At 48.0% G+C, this 13,181-nt stretch overlaps 5 protein-coding genes across 5 annotated transcripts; 2 read left to right on the top strand and 3 right to left on the bottom strand.

Annotated features, from left to right (window-relative positions):
* The first annotated feature begins 85 nt into the window (after positions 1-85).
* Positions 86-1,227, top strand: FOMMEDRAFT_21931 (uncharacterized protein). Its single transcript, XM_007268781.1, has 5 exons — positions 86-140; positions 198-217; positions 279-356; positions 447-662; positions 783-1,227. The coding sequence occupies exons 1-5, from the start codon at positions 125-127 to the stop codon at positions 1,065-1,067; spliced, it is 615 nt and encodes a 204-aa protein (XP_007268843.1). The 5' UTR covers positions 86-124; the 3' UTR covers positions 1,068-1,227.
* Positions 1,228-1,363: 136 nt separating this feature from the next.
* Positions 1,364-3,279, bottom strand: FOMMEDRAFT_111487 (cora-domain-containing protein; the record flags this gene model as incomplete). The annotated part of the gene is made up of 7 exons (XM_007268780.1): positions 1,364-1,611; positions 1,697-1,924; positions 2,014-2,161; positions 2,221-2,441; positions 2,533-2,715; positions 2,800-2,909; positions 2,997-3,279. The coding sequence occupies 7 exons, from the start codon at positions 3,277-3,279 to the stop codon at positions 1,522-1,524; spliced, it is 1,263 nt and encodes a 420-aa protein (XP_007268842.1). The 3' UTR covers positions 1,364-1,521.
* Positions 3,280-4,459: 1,180 nt separating this feature from the next.
* FOMMEDRAFT_21929 (DUF396-domain-containing protein) lies at positions 4,460-5,841 on the bottom strand. Its single transcript, XM_007268779.1, has 5 exons — positions 5,804-5,841; positions 5,659-5,705; positions 5,517-5,596; positions 5,059-5,455; positions 4,460-4,985 (listed from the first exon to the last, which is right to left on the bottom strand). The coding sequence occupies exons 1-5, from the start codon at positions 5,824-5,826 to the stop codon at positions 4,534-4,536; spliced, it is 999 nt and encodes a 332-aa protein (XP_007268841.1). The 5' UTR covers positions 5,827-5,841; the 3' UTR covers positions 4,460-4,533.
* A 379-nt stretch (positions 5,842-6,220) lies between these two features.
* Positions 6,221-8,147, bottom strand: FOMMEDRAFT_169657 (homoserine acetyltransferase; the record flags this gene model as incomplete). The annotated part of the gene is made up of 4 exons (XM_007268778.1): positions 6,221-6,362; positions 6,433-7,075; positions 7,158-7,238; positions 7,307-8,147. The coding sequence occupies 4 exons, from the start codon at positions 8,145-8,147 to the stop codon at positions 6,314-6,316; spliced, it is 1,614 nt and encodes a 537-aa protein (XP_007268840.1). The 3' UTR covers positions 6,221-6,313.
* A 2,544-nt stretch (positions 8,148-10,691) lies between these two features.
* On the top strand, positions 10,692-12,490 carry FOMMEDRAFT_142151 (uncharacterized protein). The gene is made up of 2 exons (XM_007268777.1): positions 10,692-11,873; positions 11,968-12,490. The coding sequence occupies exons 1-2, from the start codon at positions 10,835-10,837 to the stop codon at positions 12,126-12,128; spliced, it is 1,200 nt and encodes a 399-aa protein (XP_007268839.1). The 5' UTR covers positions 10,692-10,834; the 3' UTR covers positions 12,129-12,490.
* Positions 12,491-13,181: the final 691 nt, after the last annotated feature.

Genomic DNA, 13,181 nt, shown 5'->3' with positions numbered 1-13,181 from the left:
TAGAGGTGGCGGCGCGTCAACTACGTAATAGGCAACTCGGCCTCTCCAAACTGACTGCGTGCATAGCATCTTACTCCTTACCTCCTACCACGACTATCCCTTCTACACACCCGCGATAACGATAATGAGCAATTTAGAGAGTTAGTGATTACTTTTATATCTCATAGGCCATCGTGCTAATTACGTTATTTGTCTAGAAAGTTTATTCCAACTCAAGGTGTGACCGCTTTAGAGCCGCAGTCATGCACATATTGATTCGTCTCCGTCTATTGTTCTAGTTCACCGCAAAGACTCTGAATCGACAAGCCAAGAAGGCACAGAAAGATGAAGGTGTCGAGAAGGCTAAAGTAAAGAAGGTGCTTCTCGTTCTCATAATCTCCCATTTTAGCCATCGTGGCACATTCAATAGAATAAGAACACAGTTCTAATCCCGTTTCTTGTACTAGGCATTACAACAAGGCAACACCGACGGCGCACGTATCTACGCCCAAAATGCCATCCGTAAGAAGAGCGAATCGCTCAACCTACTACGACTCGCAAGTCGTATCGATGCCGTTAGCAGTCGAGTGGAGACTGCCGTAACGATGCGTCAAGTAACAGGCAACATGACATCCGTCGTGAGGGGTATGGATAAAGCTATGGATAGTATGAACATCGATAAGGTACGTTCATCATCGGTTTCTTCCCACCTGAAAGTTGTCTCTTACTCGTCCTTCGTTCGCATTTAATTTGTGATTCATTCTGAATCTGACCATCATCGCCTTCCCACCTCCTCCCCGCAGATCTCACTCGTAATGGACAAATTCGAATCCCAATTCTCCGACCTCGACGTCCAAACATCCTACATGGAAGACACAATGTCCTCAACCACAGCCGTCTCAATGCCCCAAGACCAAGTCGACCTCCTCATGCAACAAGTCGCCGAAGAAGCCAACATCGAGCTCCAGCACGAAATGGGTTCTAAGACATTAGAAGGAACTGTAGCGGATTTAGCGCCGGGAGAGAAGTTGAAAGAGGAAGATACGAAACTTGCGGAGAGGTTGAGAGCTTTGAGACCTGCTTCTTGATCTTTATAATTTCTTTATATCTTTACCAGGCCCGTATCTTTCCATGAACTTCCCCATTTTTTGATAGTTGTATTCGTTATTTTGACCGGATTAAATATAATCATGCCATACATATCGTCTGTACACAATCCTTTACTGCCAAATAGAATGGACTGCTTCATCTACTCATCCTTCATAACAAACAACAAACAAAGACTGCTCAGTTCATGAAAAAAGGACGAAAAACGCGAGCCAATTCAATTCAATTGCGATGCTATGATACTATGATACAGTAAACAGTGTGTACTGATGTGATTGCTATCTAAAGTGTTGGTGTTGGGTGTTCGTATGCCCTGATGTAGTTATGAAATATGAAATATGCCAAAGAAAAATACCAATTGAAAAAGAGAAAAGAAAAAGCGAGACTCGTGTATACCAAAAGAAAAAAAGAAAAAAAGAAAACAGGAATATTTATCTATCGCCGCATCAACTTATACGTCAAGATCCCTCCTAGACATGCAAAGCACACCAGCCCAGCTATGATAGATACAAACCACGTGTAATTCTGTAAAAGAAGAGTATCAGCAAGCGTTCATAAAAATAAAAACAAGGAAATACCGAGGCCCAAAGAAAAAGGACAAAAAACGCACCGTAGTAACATCCTCCCCCGGGACATGCACGTTCATCCCCCACAACCCCGTAACCAAATTCATCGGAATCAACACCGTCCCCAACGCAGTCAACTTACTCAACACATCATTAATCTGATTATTCGCATCCGTCATCTCGATACTAATCTGCGCGAGGTAGTTCGAGTGGGAACGAGAGAGGATCTTTTCGTAGTGGTTGAGATTTTGAGTCATTGTTATTAGGTGGTCCTATATAATACGATAGGGAGATTGATATGGAAAGTAAATAAAGTTAGTTCTAAATACTAAGTTGGCTGGTTAGTGCAAGAAGACCTCACCTGTATGTCGGAAAGATAAAGCCCTATATCCGACTTTGGCGCCATCGACCAATTCTCATTACACCGCTTCGCAAGACCCTTCACAACATCCGCCTTATTACCCATAAGTCTCAACAATCCCATAACCTTCTTTCGACAAGTCCCAATCCTATCAACCACGACTTTCATGACAAATTCCCAATAACTAAGTATGAAAAGTGAACGCACCGTCTCAACATATCACTCTGCTCCGCCTCCTTCAAAATCAACACCAGCTCATCAATACTATCAACCTCATACTCAATATTCTGTATCAACGGCCCAAACGCATCCGTAATATCGTCAATAAGCGCATACGAAATCCAGTCCGAGGTCACGTTGATGTAGTCTTTGAGTTGTTTGATACGTCTTCGGACGTTTTGTGGGTGTGGCGTTGGTCGGAAATGGAACTGCATGAATAGATAGATTGGATATACAGATCGGCATTATAGATTGGTTAGCAGAGATTTTCCTTTGCAACGAGGAAATGATTTTACGTACAGAAAGAGTTCCTTCCCGAAAAACGATGATGTACATGTTAAGAGGCTCAAGGTACGTCGGGCTGTACGGGTCCTGGTCGAAGCTCCGGAAACAAACAAGATAATAGTTCCGGAATAGCTCGATCTTTTCTCGCGTCTCCTCCATCTGGATATCTTCCGTCGTCAACGGATGGATAGAGAACACCTAGCGAATCCAAAAAATTAAAATCACAACACTTAACACTAACGCAGATTCAGAAGAAAAGAAAAATGATAAAGGATAGCTTACCTTGCTAAGAAGCTTCATCTCCTCATCAGTCGGAGACATAACATCCAACCACCAAGCAGATAACTCATCATCATTCAGATTATGCATCCCATTCCCATTCCCATTATCACCTTTACCCAACTTGTTCCCATTCTCTCCAAGCTTCTTATTATTACTTTGATCATCCATACCATGAAGAGTTCCCGAACCAGGGGCACCAGTAAACAAATCTTCAAACGATTGTCCCTCGGCGGGGAGTTCACTAAGACTACGCGCGTGAATCGTCGCAGAGAGTTTATTGGAGTAGAAAGAAAATCTGTATGGTCGTTCATGGCCTGTTTGGTTGTACAGTGGCGGAGGTAATCGAGACGGTCCACCAGGTCCAGCACTTCCAGGAACATGTTCCCATGTCGGTACTGTGCTGTACCGACCTAAGGCGTTCGATCCGGGAATACCGAAAGAAGGTGGAGGAGCACCAGACGTGCCCTCGAAGAGCGCCATCTTGCCACCCTGTCTCCGCGCACGCGGTCGGGCAGTGTTACTCAGACTAAGTTTACGCTGTCGAAGACGCGCAGAACCCGAGTCGGCGGCCGCTGCTTCTCCTCCAGGTCCTGGAACATGGATGTCTGCCGGAACGAAAAGTCCTTGATGAGAGGGAAGTGCACCCGGCTGATCGGCCCGTTCACCTTGATGCTCTTGACTACCAGGAAGAGGAGGAGGGCCAGATTGCGGAGGTGTAGTAGTGACCGAAGACGCAACACGAGAAGGTAACCCAGCAGCTGGAGTCCGTGGCGGTGACGAGATATCTAGCTTTCTTTTCTCCTCCGCTGCGAATCCCTCCAAAAGGCTAAAATCGAAAGAAGACCGGTAGCTCGAAGCCTGATACACAGGTAAACCAGGCATACTCTCATTGTGCACCGGCGAACCAAGCGATACAAGCAAGCTAGGATCATGCGCCTGGTCAAGATGATGCGATAAACCAAGGTCTTCAGCAGCGCCACGGCCGCCGCCGCCAACACCAACACCAACACCACCAGCCCCAGTACCATGCCCATGACGTCCTCCCTCGTGTTCCTCAAAATCCCCAGGTCCAGGGGGTAAGAACGGAAAATGAGGGGACGTATCCATGCTCATCTCCAGCGCACTTTCTTTGGGCGAAGGAGGTAGCGGAATCGCCATCGGTTGCGAAAGTCCTACTCCTCCCATGCCTGAGATACCTCCGCCGGTACTCGCCGGGCTAGCAACAAACGGACCACTCTGACCTAAAGCGACGCTGCCAGCTCTCGCTCTCGAGAGCTGCATTGCCGAGTCTACGTCCAGTGATCTTTGTCTTTCCTGCGCCAATGGGTCATTTGGGTCAGCTGTCCGCACAAGCGTCGGTGAACGACGAGGATGCTGCTGTTGGTCGTCACCATGTGAGCTCCCGCTCGTACCTGCTCTGTGCGGACGCGGTTGCGCAAGGTCGACTCGAATTGAACGGGAGGGAGAGGACGATGGCATGTTGCCTGCTCACCGAGGTAGACGGAGTGGACGTACGGATGATTGAAGATCGAGTGAATTCAAAAAGTGATGCTGCACATGACGCGAGGCCAGGCGACGATCGGTTCCTCCGCCGGGAAAACACCTATTTTTATCTTCCCTCGTGCTAACCAAATTCCCCAATGATATAATTATTACCCGAAAAATAACATAGTTGTACACAGAGAAGAAAAAATCGAAAAGGAAATGCTGCGAAGAAAGTCTATATGTGTAGTATCACTCAGCAACAGCCCTCCGCCTCACAGGTGTCTCGTCTGACACACTCCTCGAAGCAGAAACTAGTACAGCCGACGACCGCTTCCCAACACTCGGACTCAACACCTCCGCAGCGCTGCCTTCCACCATCTTCCCAGAAGATCCTAAGCTCGCCACAGACGACCCCGTATTCGCTCGTCTAGGCGGAGGAGGTCGTAACGTCGGACTCGGCGGAAACATCGCAACGTCCATGGAGGGTGTACGCGACGGTATCGAGTAGGGACTCTGCGCCGAATAAGACGTGCGTGGCGTACTCGGTGCAGAAGGCGTCGGCGTATGTGTTACGAGTATCCCTTCTTGTCTTTCTCGTCTCCTACGTAGAAAGGGGAAGAGGTCAAGGATTGATTTGAAAAGTGAGGAACGAGAAGTTGAGAGTCCTTGTGAGGGTGTGTAGGTAGTTGGAGAGTTAACGCCTACGAAAGTTAACAATAATTAGTATCATATTGTAATGAGGGAATATCGACATGCGAGGAGCCATTCACTCACCATCACCAGAAACAGGCAACGCATTATCATTCGCACTCAAGCTCAAAAACAAAAACAACGGCACCAACCAAACACACAACGCAAAGAACGTCGCAATGTCCGGGAACCCAGGTGCTTCCACATTACCCTTACCCAACCCACCAGGACGAAACCCACCCCTCTGCATCTTCACCATCCTCGCCTCCCTCGATACCCTCGAGAAATAAAAGAACCACATGAAATGATTAACGATCGCAAGCGCACACGACGCCAAAAACGCAATCGAGCTCAGCGAGATATACGGCCAGGTATGCGAGAAGTTTTGTAAGTATACGACGTGACATCCTATAGAGAAGAGGGTGTGAAGGAGTGGGAGTGAGTCGGTGAAGTATAGGATGACGTGTAGGACTATAATCGTCTAAGAAAGTTCAATTTTATTTAGTCGAAGACAGAGGAGGGATGTAAGAAAGAGGACGTACGTAAACCGCTCGTATCCCAACGACTTTCGCCGTCCTCGAATGTTCCTCAATAATCTCTGAGATCCATAACAGCCCACTCGCTACACAGCCGTCGTACGTCAATCCAATGTCACGGAGTCCTATCAGTAAGAACACCACGCACCAAGCGAAAGGACAACAAAGACAGCCGCTGCAGCGAATCCAACATAACTATCAAACAAAACAAATAAACAACCATTAGCCTTTCCATTTCCTCTATTATCCTCCACAAATCGAAATCTAGAGAAGTAGAGAAAAATGAGAAATACCTGAGGAGGTGCAGCAAAGACATGAACCAGCGTCCAGCATTGGCCACGTCTGCAGGCACGCGATGCACTCTTCCCTCAGTAGGGTAAATGACGTATATAGTAAATTGGTTACACGCAAAGTCAATCATGATCATCACAACACATCCCGAATTTCCGATCAAACTTTGCAACACTCCGACATACAGACAATTATCACATCACACTGCTTCCGACGGTACACTCGCAGCCACAAATACGTACATATTTGTTGTTAGAGCACCAGAAAGAGAAAATGAGAAGATCATTGGGATGTAAGGAATGGTAACATTATTTAATCAAAAGCAGCTACTTTTTCTTGCCGAGCAGCATCACGAGTAAGTTAATCTGGTGACTGCTTTCTTTTGTTCTTGCAGTACTTTATAATTACAATGTGTGGAGAAACGAAGAAAATACAGCTTTGAATTCAGTAGTACGAGAATCGTTCATCCTCAACGACGATTTACAGTGCTCTTCTCCCATCACATCAAGAAATCACGAAAGGAAACCCCGCATCGCACCTCCAACATTCTGTACATCCAACCTAAATCACAAAAAAAACTCAGCACCCTATCCCACTCTTAAGAAACAAACAAAGGAAAAATAGAACTCACAAAAACGTATCATGCCCCCACACACCGCCCAGCTCGTAATACCTCACATCCCCATTCCCACTCATCCTCAAAGCATCTGCAACCTCTCTTTGCTGCTCAACAGGAAACAAGATATCACTTTGCACTCCAAGAATTAATGTCGGTGTGTGTGAGAGGGGTTGGAGACCGGCTGCGAGGTCTGAGAGGTGGGGAGGGGGGTTTGGTGGTGGGGGGTGAGAACGTGAGTGGGATCGCGTTCGTGGGGACGTTGTTGTGAATTCTGTTGGGATTTGTTGTTGCGTTTGCGATGAAGATGAAGGGGTGGGGGGAGAGGAAGGAACGAGTCCAAGTTCGAGTAACGCAGACTCCGTCATATCGAATAAATCCATCGCTTTGGAGATGTAGATAAGCGAATTGGCATCGTATTTAAGACAGAATTGTTCGCCCTGGTGGTCGAGGTAGGTCTCGATCAAGAAGTCGGGACAAAGCATGGGCGTGCGAGGTCTTCTTCCCGAACTGGAAACAGGACTCGAATTTACGTTTAAATCGGCATCCTGTACAGGTGCGCAAGAAGGATATTCGGAATCAGGAGACGACACGCGCACTTGTCTCCCAAAGCGCAGATCCCATTCTGGTCCAGATCGATACGTGATAGTCGCAATTTCTAGTAATAGCAACAATTTAGTTTAACAAAGAGCATTATAAAAATAAATATGATTATGCGAGAAAACCGGAGTTCGACTTACGTCTCGCAAGCTTCATCCCAACATGAGGTGGTAGACTATCGTAATAGAACCCATTCTTCCAATTTGGATCGGACATAAGAACTGCACATAATATAAGAAGTAGTCATTTAGCCAGTCGAGCAGCTTAAATATTGACATTGACGACTCACCACTCCGCTGAGCAAAACGCATCGCAACACTACTCGGACTCGTCCTCGCCGTCCCACTAATACTGACAAGCTTCCCAACACGCTCAGGATGTAACCACGCAGTAGCCAGACTCTGCATCCCACCCATCGAGCATCCAGCACTTGCGTATAGTTTATCAATCCCAAGGTGGTCGAGCAGAGCGAACTGTGCCTTGACCATGTCGAATATCGATAATATGGGGAAGTGCGTGCCGTAGTACGTCCCGGTGCGAGGATCGATGGAACTGGGTCCGGTCGAGCCGTAGCATCCTCCGAGAACGTTCGTACAGATGATGAAGAACTCGTTGGTGTCCAGTGCCTTACCGGGACCGATGAACTTCTCCCACCAGCCCTCCGAAGGATTAAGCGCGTTCGAAGCAGCATGAGAAGAAGCCGACAAACCCGTATGCAGTAGAATAACATTATCCCTAGCAGGAGAGAGCCTACCCCACGTCTCGTACGCGATGTCAAACTCGGGCAACGCAGTATCGGAGTAAATCACAGGGAATGACTTGTCATGATGGTACGTCAGGTATTCCGTCGGACGTGGACGTGAATACGCGGGTTCTGGACCTGAAGTGGATGGGTCGACGTCCTTTTCGGAAGACCTTAAGGAGGAGGACTGGAGGATGCGCGATTCGCGGGCTGCGTGGGCATCGACGCAGGGAAAGGATGGCCGAGAGGGGACTGTGGACGATGCACCTGCTGGATACCATCGTCTACCTGCACGTGCAGCATTGAATTTGCCAACCAATGAAGAAACATGCGTCTTAGATGGCCCAGAAAGCAAGAATCGTCTGAGACCACGCTGGACATTCTGCATATCGAACGTTCAGGTAAGACGGAGGCCGAGAGGAATAATAATTGGAATAAAAATACGGTTTGCGAAGGCATGACAAATGCCTAGTGATGGCGTGCTTCTTGTGCGACCCGCAGACCAAAAGCAGTCTGCCATGCTCCCTGCGACATTCTCCCGCTCGACGAGCGCACGGGAAAGGAATACATGAGTCAAGCTGGGCGATCGCTTGTCTGCTTCGCACCGGCTTCATCGCTCGAAATGGGGCCATTACATGAGAAGCGGAGGAAATATGCATTTTTAGCAGTCGCCTACGACAAGGAAAAATAGAGAGAGCAAAATGATGATGCGTGACCAGCGCTGGCTAGAGCTATTTCAGCACGTCCCCCGAGCCGACCGACCGCTGCTAACGACGAGTGCATAAAGAACACCGCTCGCATCTCATGTCGTCGTCGTCGTCTTGATCCCTTTTTTTTTAACGCTTTGCTTCGTCTTCAAGAAGTGAATTTTTACGATCCGTAGAAGTGTTAGCTCAGTTCCGTGTAGCACCTGACCCCGGTGAAGGTCCGACTGGCAAAGCCCACCCACGGGAAGGCACCCGGACGCAAAGTACCATCGAGCGCACGACAGACACGTGTATCAGCTACTTGAATGCGAATGCTTATTCCCTTCCCTTGCCCGCCTATTTAATCCCGGTAAGCATACGCACCACCCGCTCACACGCGACGAGAGGCACATCACAATCACTAACTAACTAACTAGCTCGCAGAACCCAGATCGACATTCACGCACATCAATTACATACATTCTTACGACCAAAATTATAACGAGTGGAAAGCACATGCACATGATGGACGACGCCGAAGAATGGAGAGATCCCGCCGACGCAAAGGTACGCCGGCGCAAGTCAGACGTTCAGGGAAAGGTGCGCTTTTTTCTTCTCTCTCGCTGGTGCAGTGCGGTGCAGCTTTCTGCATCCGTTGCTCGGCACCCGTTAAAAATGTATGCATAGACCAGACTAAAATGATTTTCATCATTTGCAGCTCTACAACTTCTTAAACCGCTCCGCCCAGTCCCTCTCACGTTCAAACTCACAGAGCGGACGAACGCGTCGCTCAAAGGAGAAGGACAGGGACAGGCTCGAGCAGCTCCAAACTCAAACTCAGACTCAAAGCAACGATCGCGATCGCGATACGCCTCGAGCATCTCATGCGGCTACGGCTACTTCGTCACGTCTACCTTCATTGAGCTCCAGCACAAGCAATGCGCCGGAAACGAGCCGAGCGAGGTACGACTCTTCTACCACCCGCACCTCTCGTTCCGCGGCTATAACCGCGACCTCTACCTCTCCTAACGACGCTGCCATCCAACCTCGCAAATCATCCTCACCGCCGCTGCTGCGACATAAGATAACCGTTTCAAGCACACCGAATTCGAAAACTGCCTCGATAGCTTATTCGTATAATACACCCCCACAAACGCCGTCGAGGTCAAGGAAGTACTCGACCCCTCCATCGCCAACATCTGTAGCGGGCACGAGAGTAGGGACAGAACTTCTGCTGAATAGACCCCTCGCACGTCCAATCACGCCTTCAAATTCGAATTCAGGATCAGGAGGGACGAGTAATAGGAGGGTGCTCGGGATCCCTATCCCTCTCTCTCTCCCATCACCCAACTCTCGCAAAACCCCACTAGCACTGGAGAAAGAGAAAGAGAGTAGGCAAAGTCAAGGAGCAGGGAGTCCGAGACGGCAGACGCATAAGTTAAGAGCTGGGTCTGGTTCTTCTAACGAGCCTTTGTTACGGCATAACCGAGTTCCGACGAACGAAAGTGAGCGTGGGTTGCCTAGACCGAGTACGAGTACGAGTACTAGTGCTACCCCTGCGTCGACTCCTCGAACGAATCGGACTTCAGACGATAGAACGCCGTTACCTACTCCTTCGTCGTCCCTCCCTCGTTCACATCGATCAGCTACACCTCGCGAGGAACCTCCAGCGTCGCCGACTGTTGCTACTTCTACTTCTAGTACGACTCGTCGAGGCACGCCTAAGCTCGATTTTTGGCGATCTGTGACGCCTCGTGCTCCGTCTGCTCAGGGTGACAGGGAGAAGGGTAAACAACCTGGTCGTACAACTCCAAATACACCTCGCAAGGACAGTCAACAGGAAGAGCAACGACCTGCATTAATCACTCCACAACCTCGCGCATTCGCAACGTTCCTCCCGTCTATCCCGCATCTTCAGCGTATACCACCTACACCGCAGAAGGTTGAAGAACAGCAACAAGATAGCGCCAATAACAACCATTATAATAATAGAAATAGGGAACGGGATAAGAATACTCAGGCAACGATTCGTTTAGACTCGTTCATGTCCGATTCACTCCCCATTGTCCCTCAGACCGGAACTACTCTATTGAAGGCACCACAAGGCGGCGAACCATCTGGGCTGACACGTCAACCTGCGTTTGCACCACAACCCCACAACGACCTACCACCACGTACATCACGAACACCCGCACCAGAACGCAGTAAACCCGCAGTACAAAGCCCGGGACTTGGGATACAAAGATCGAACAGTGCTCCGGGTACGAGAGGGAGGTTATCACCTTGTTTACGTATACCTTCGCCGAAGTTCTTGACGAGGGAGAAGAGCAAGGAGCGCGATCGCGATAGAGAAAAGGAACGAGAGAAGGAAAAGGAGAAAGGTGTAGGGATGGGTATGTTCAGAGAGAAAAGACGCGTTACACCAGAGAACGTTGGTGCGCCGATTCTACGTGACCCAAGGTCGCATGTACACGTCCACGTCCATGCTCCCCACTCACAAGTCTACGTACCTGGTGCTGAGAAGGGGTTGAAAGCACCGAAGACTAGTTTAGTCCAACTTCGTCGAGCTGCACATGGGACGTTTGATTTTGAGAGACCTGGGTCACGGACGAGTTCGAAGAGTGGGCAGTCGGAGTCTCGTGGGACTCGGAGCGACGATGAGAGGGAGAAGGATAACGAAAAGGACAAGGAGAATGACAGTAGTAATCGACGAACGCCAATCGCGAGGATCATAACGAAATCACCCGAACCGATTCGCAACGGAAAAGCTCCAAGCCCCGTCCCTCCACTCCCTACATCTCGTCTTAATAAACCCCGAAGCCCTCCTCCAGCGACTCGAGCGCGTAGTCCGCTCACGACTGCTGGTGGTGGTGGTGCTGCTGCGCAGTCGACAACGACGCACTCGCACGTGCATATCGATGATAGTGCTTTACCGAGGTTGTCGAGTAGTCTTGCGAGGCGGAATAGTAGCTCCGCTCAACACCATCGGACACTCGCGCATACCCCTATCCATACGCATGCGCGTACACCTGCTTCTCTCGGTCACTTCTCCTTCGAACCTGCAGCTAAAGCACCCTCTCCACCATCCTCCGCACTCAAACCCCCACGAAACGTAGGAGGACAATACATCGATACGCCAGGCGGGTTAATCATGTTCGCACCTACTATTCAAGAGGAACCAGTTACGATGACGACAACGAAACAGATGGAGGGAGTGGGAGGGAGACGACGGACGATGTCGTCTAGTGCGAACGTCAATCATGTCAATCATGTTAATCATGTTAACCATGTTAACCATGTCGCTCATGTGCATATGCAAGCGACGAGTGCAACGACTATCCCGGCGAAGCAACTTGAAGAAGCTACAGCTGTTATTGCACAGTTTAAGAATGCGTTGGACGACGCTGGGTTCGCGACGCTTCAGAAATGTGAGTCCCCCTAGTCCTTTACCTTTCTCTCATTCTTCCTCTTCTCTTCTCTCACATGGTCTGTTTGTCTAACTTCTGTGTTCCTATGATTTAGACGTCCGTCGATACGACGCTTCGATCATCCCCCTAGAAGGAAGCGCAGGCCTCCTCTCACGCGTCCAGCGTCTCCTCGAAACCTCCGCACCGCGGGTAGACGAACGTAAGAAACGACAGTTGTATGAAAGCTTTGCGAAGGTCGTCACTCAGGTTAGCTAGCAACGTTATTTATTTATCTATCTATTTTATATTCCTATACTTTTAATTTGGTTTTTTGGTTTCATTTGTTTTTGGTTCGATTGACTTTTGGCTCGTCATTCATCTGTGAATGTTTTTTTTCTGTTTTGGTATTCGACGTTCTTCCATCTCTACATCTCTATCTAGGTTTTATTTCTTTGCTTCTTGTTGTAAATTCAAATTCATATCATTTTCACGTTGATTATTCCCTTCCCTTTTATGATTTCCGAATCTGCATTATCTTAAGTATACTATACGTTATTTACACGCATTTCATCTCGTTCCATCTACCTACCTACCTACCTAGCCACACCCCCTTCGCACTTAATGACCTTCTACATCCTACATCCTATATCCTACATCCTACGTCCTACATCCTATGGGGCTCTTTGACGTTTTTCTCATGTATCTCCATGTCTCTTCTTCTTGATTCTTTTCTTCTGTCGTTTCACAACAACTTTCATTCGACTTTCGACTACAATTTATGGTCTCTTACTACTTACTACAATAGTCATGTTATGTTATTCCCCTTACTTGTTTTTAAAAGCTTAATCAAACTGTGTTTTCGTTCGTTTCACGCGTTGAGCCAGTGTGCCATGTCAAATGTGAAGCATTAGTGCTCTGAATTACCTGCTTGATATGATGAGGTGTTACCAATTCTCTCTTATTAGTCCAGTATATATGTTCCTAGATTTACTCCTTTAACCTTAATATATTTAATCACAAGATGAAGTCTGGCTTTCATTCCCAAAAAGAAGAAAAGTTATACCTCTTCAAAGACCACACAATGAATGGAGAAGAACTATGATTATTAAATTAAGCAAGAGTGACTCGGACGAGCTTTGGTTTGCCAGTTTTACTTTAATACTTAACTTACTTACAATTCAATCTGAATATTTCTTTCTTCACTTATGCCAAATATTCTTTATGACTCAGAAGCCATACTTCCCTTCCCACTTTAAGTAGTCTTAGGTGTTGTGTTTTTTTTTTCGAGCGTGTCCATGCCTGAGTATTTTCACTGCATACTCCGATCCT

Source organism: Fomitiporia mediterranea, assembly GCF_000271605.1.
Source record: "Fomitiporia mediterranea MF3/22 unplaced genomic scaffold FOMMEscaffold_8, whole genome shotgun sequence".
NCBI classification, from domain to species: Eukaryota; Fungi; Basidiomycota; class Agaricomycetes; order Hymenochaetales; family Hymenochaetaceae; genus Fomitiporia; species Fomitiporia mediterranea.
Note: the sequence above shows the minus strand (reverse complement) of the source record. Positions and strands in the feature narration are given on the sequence as shown.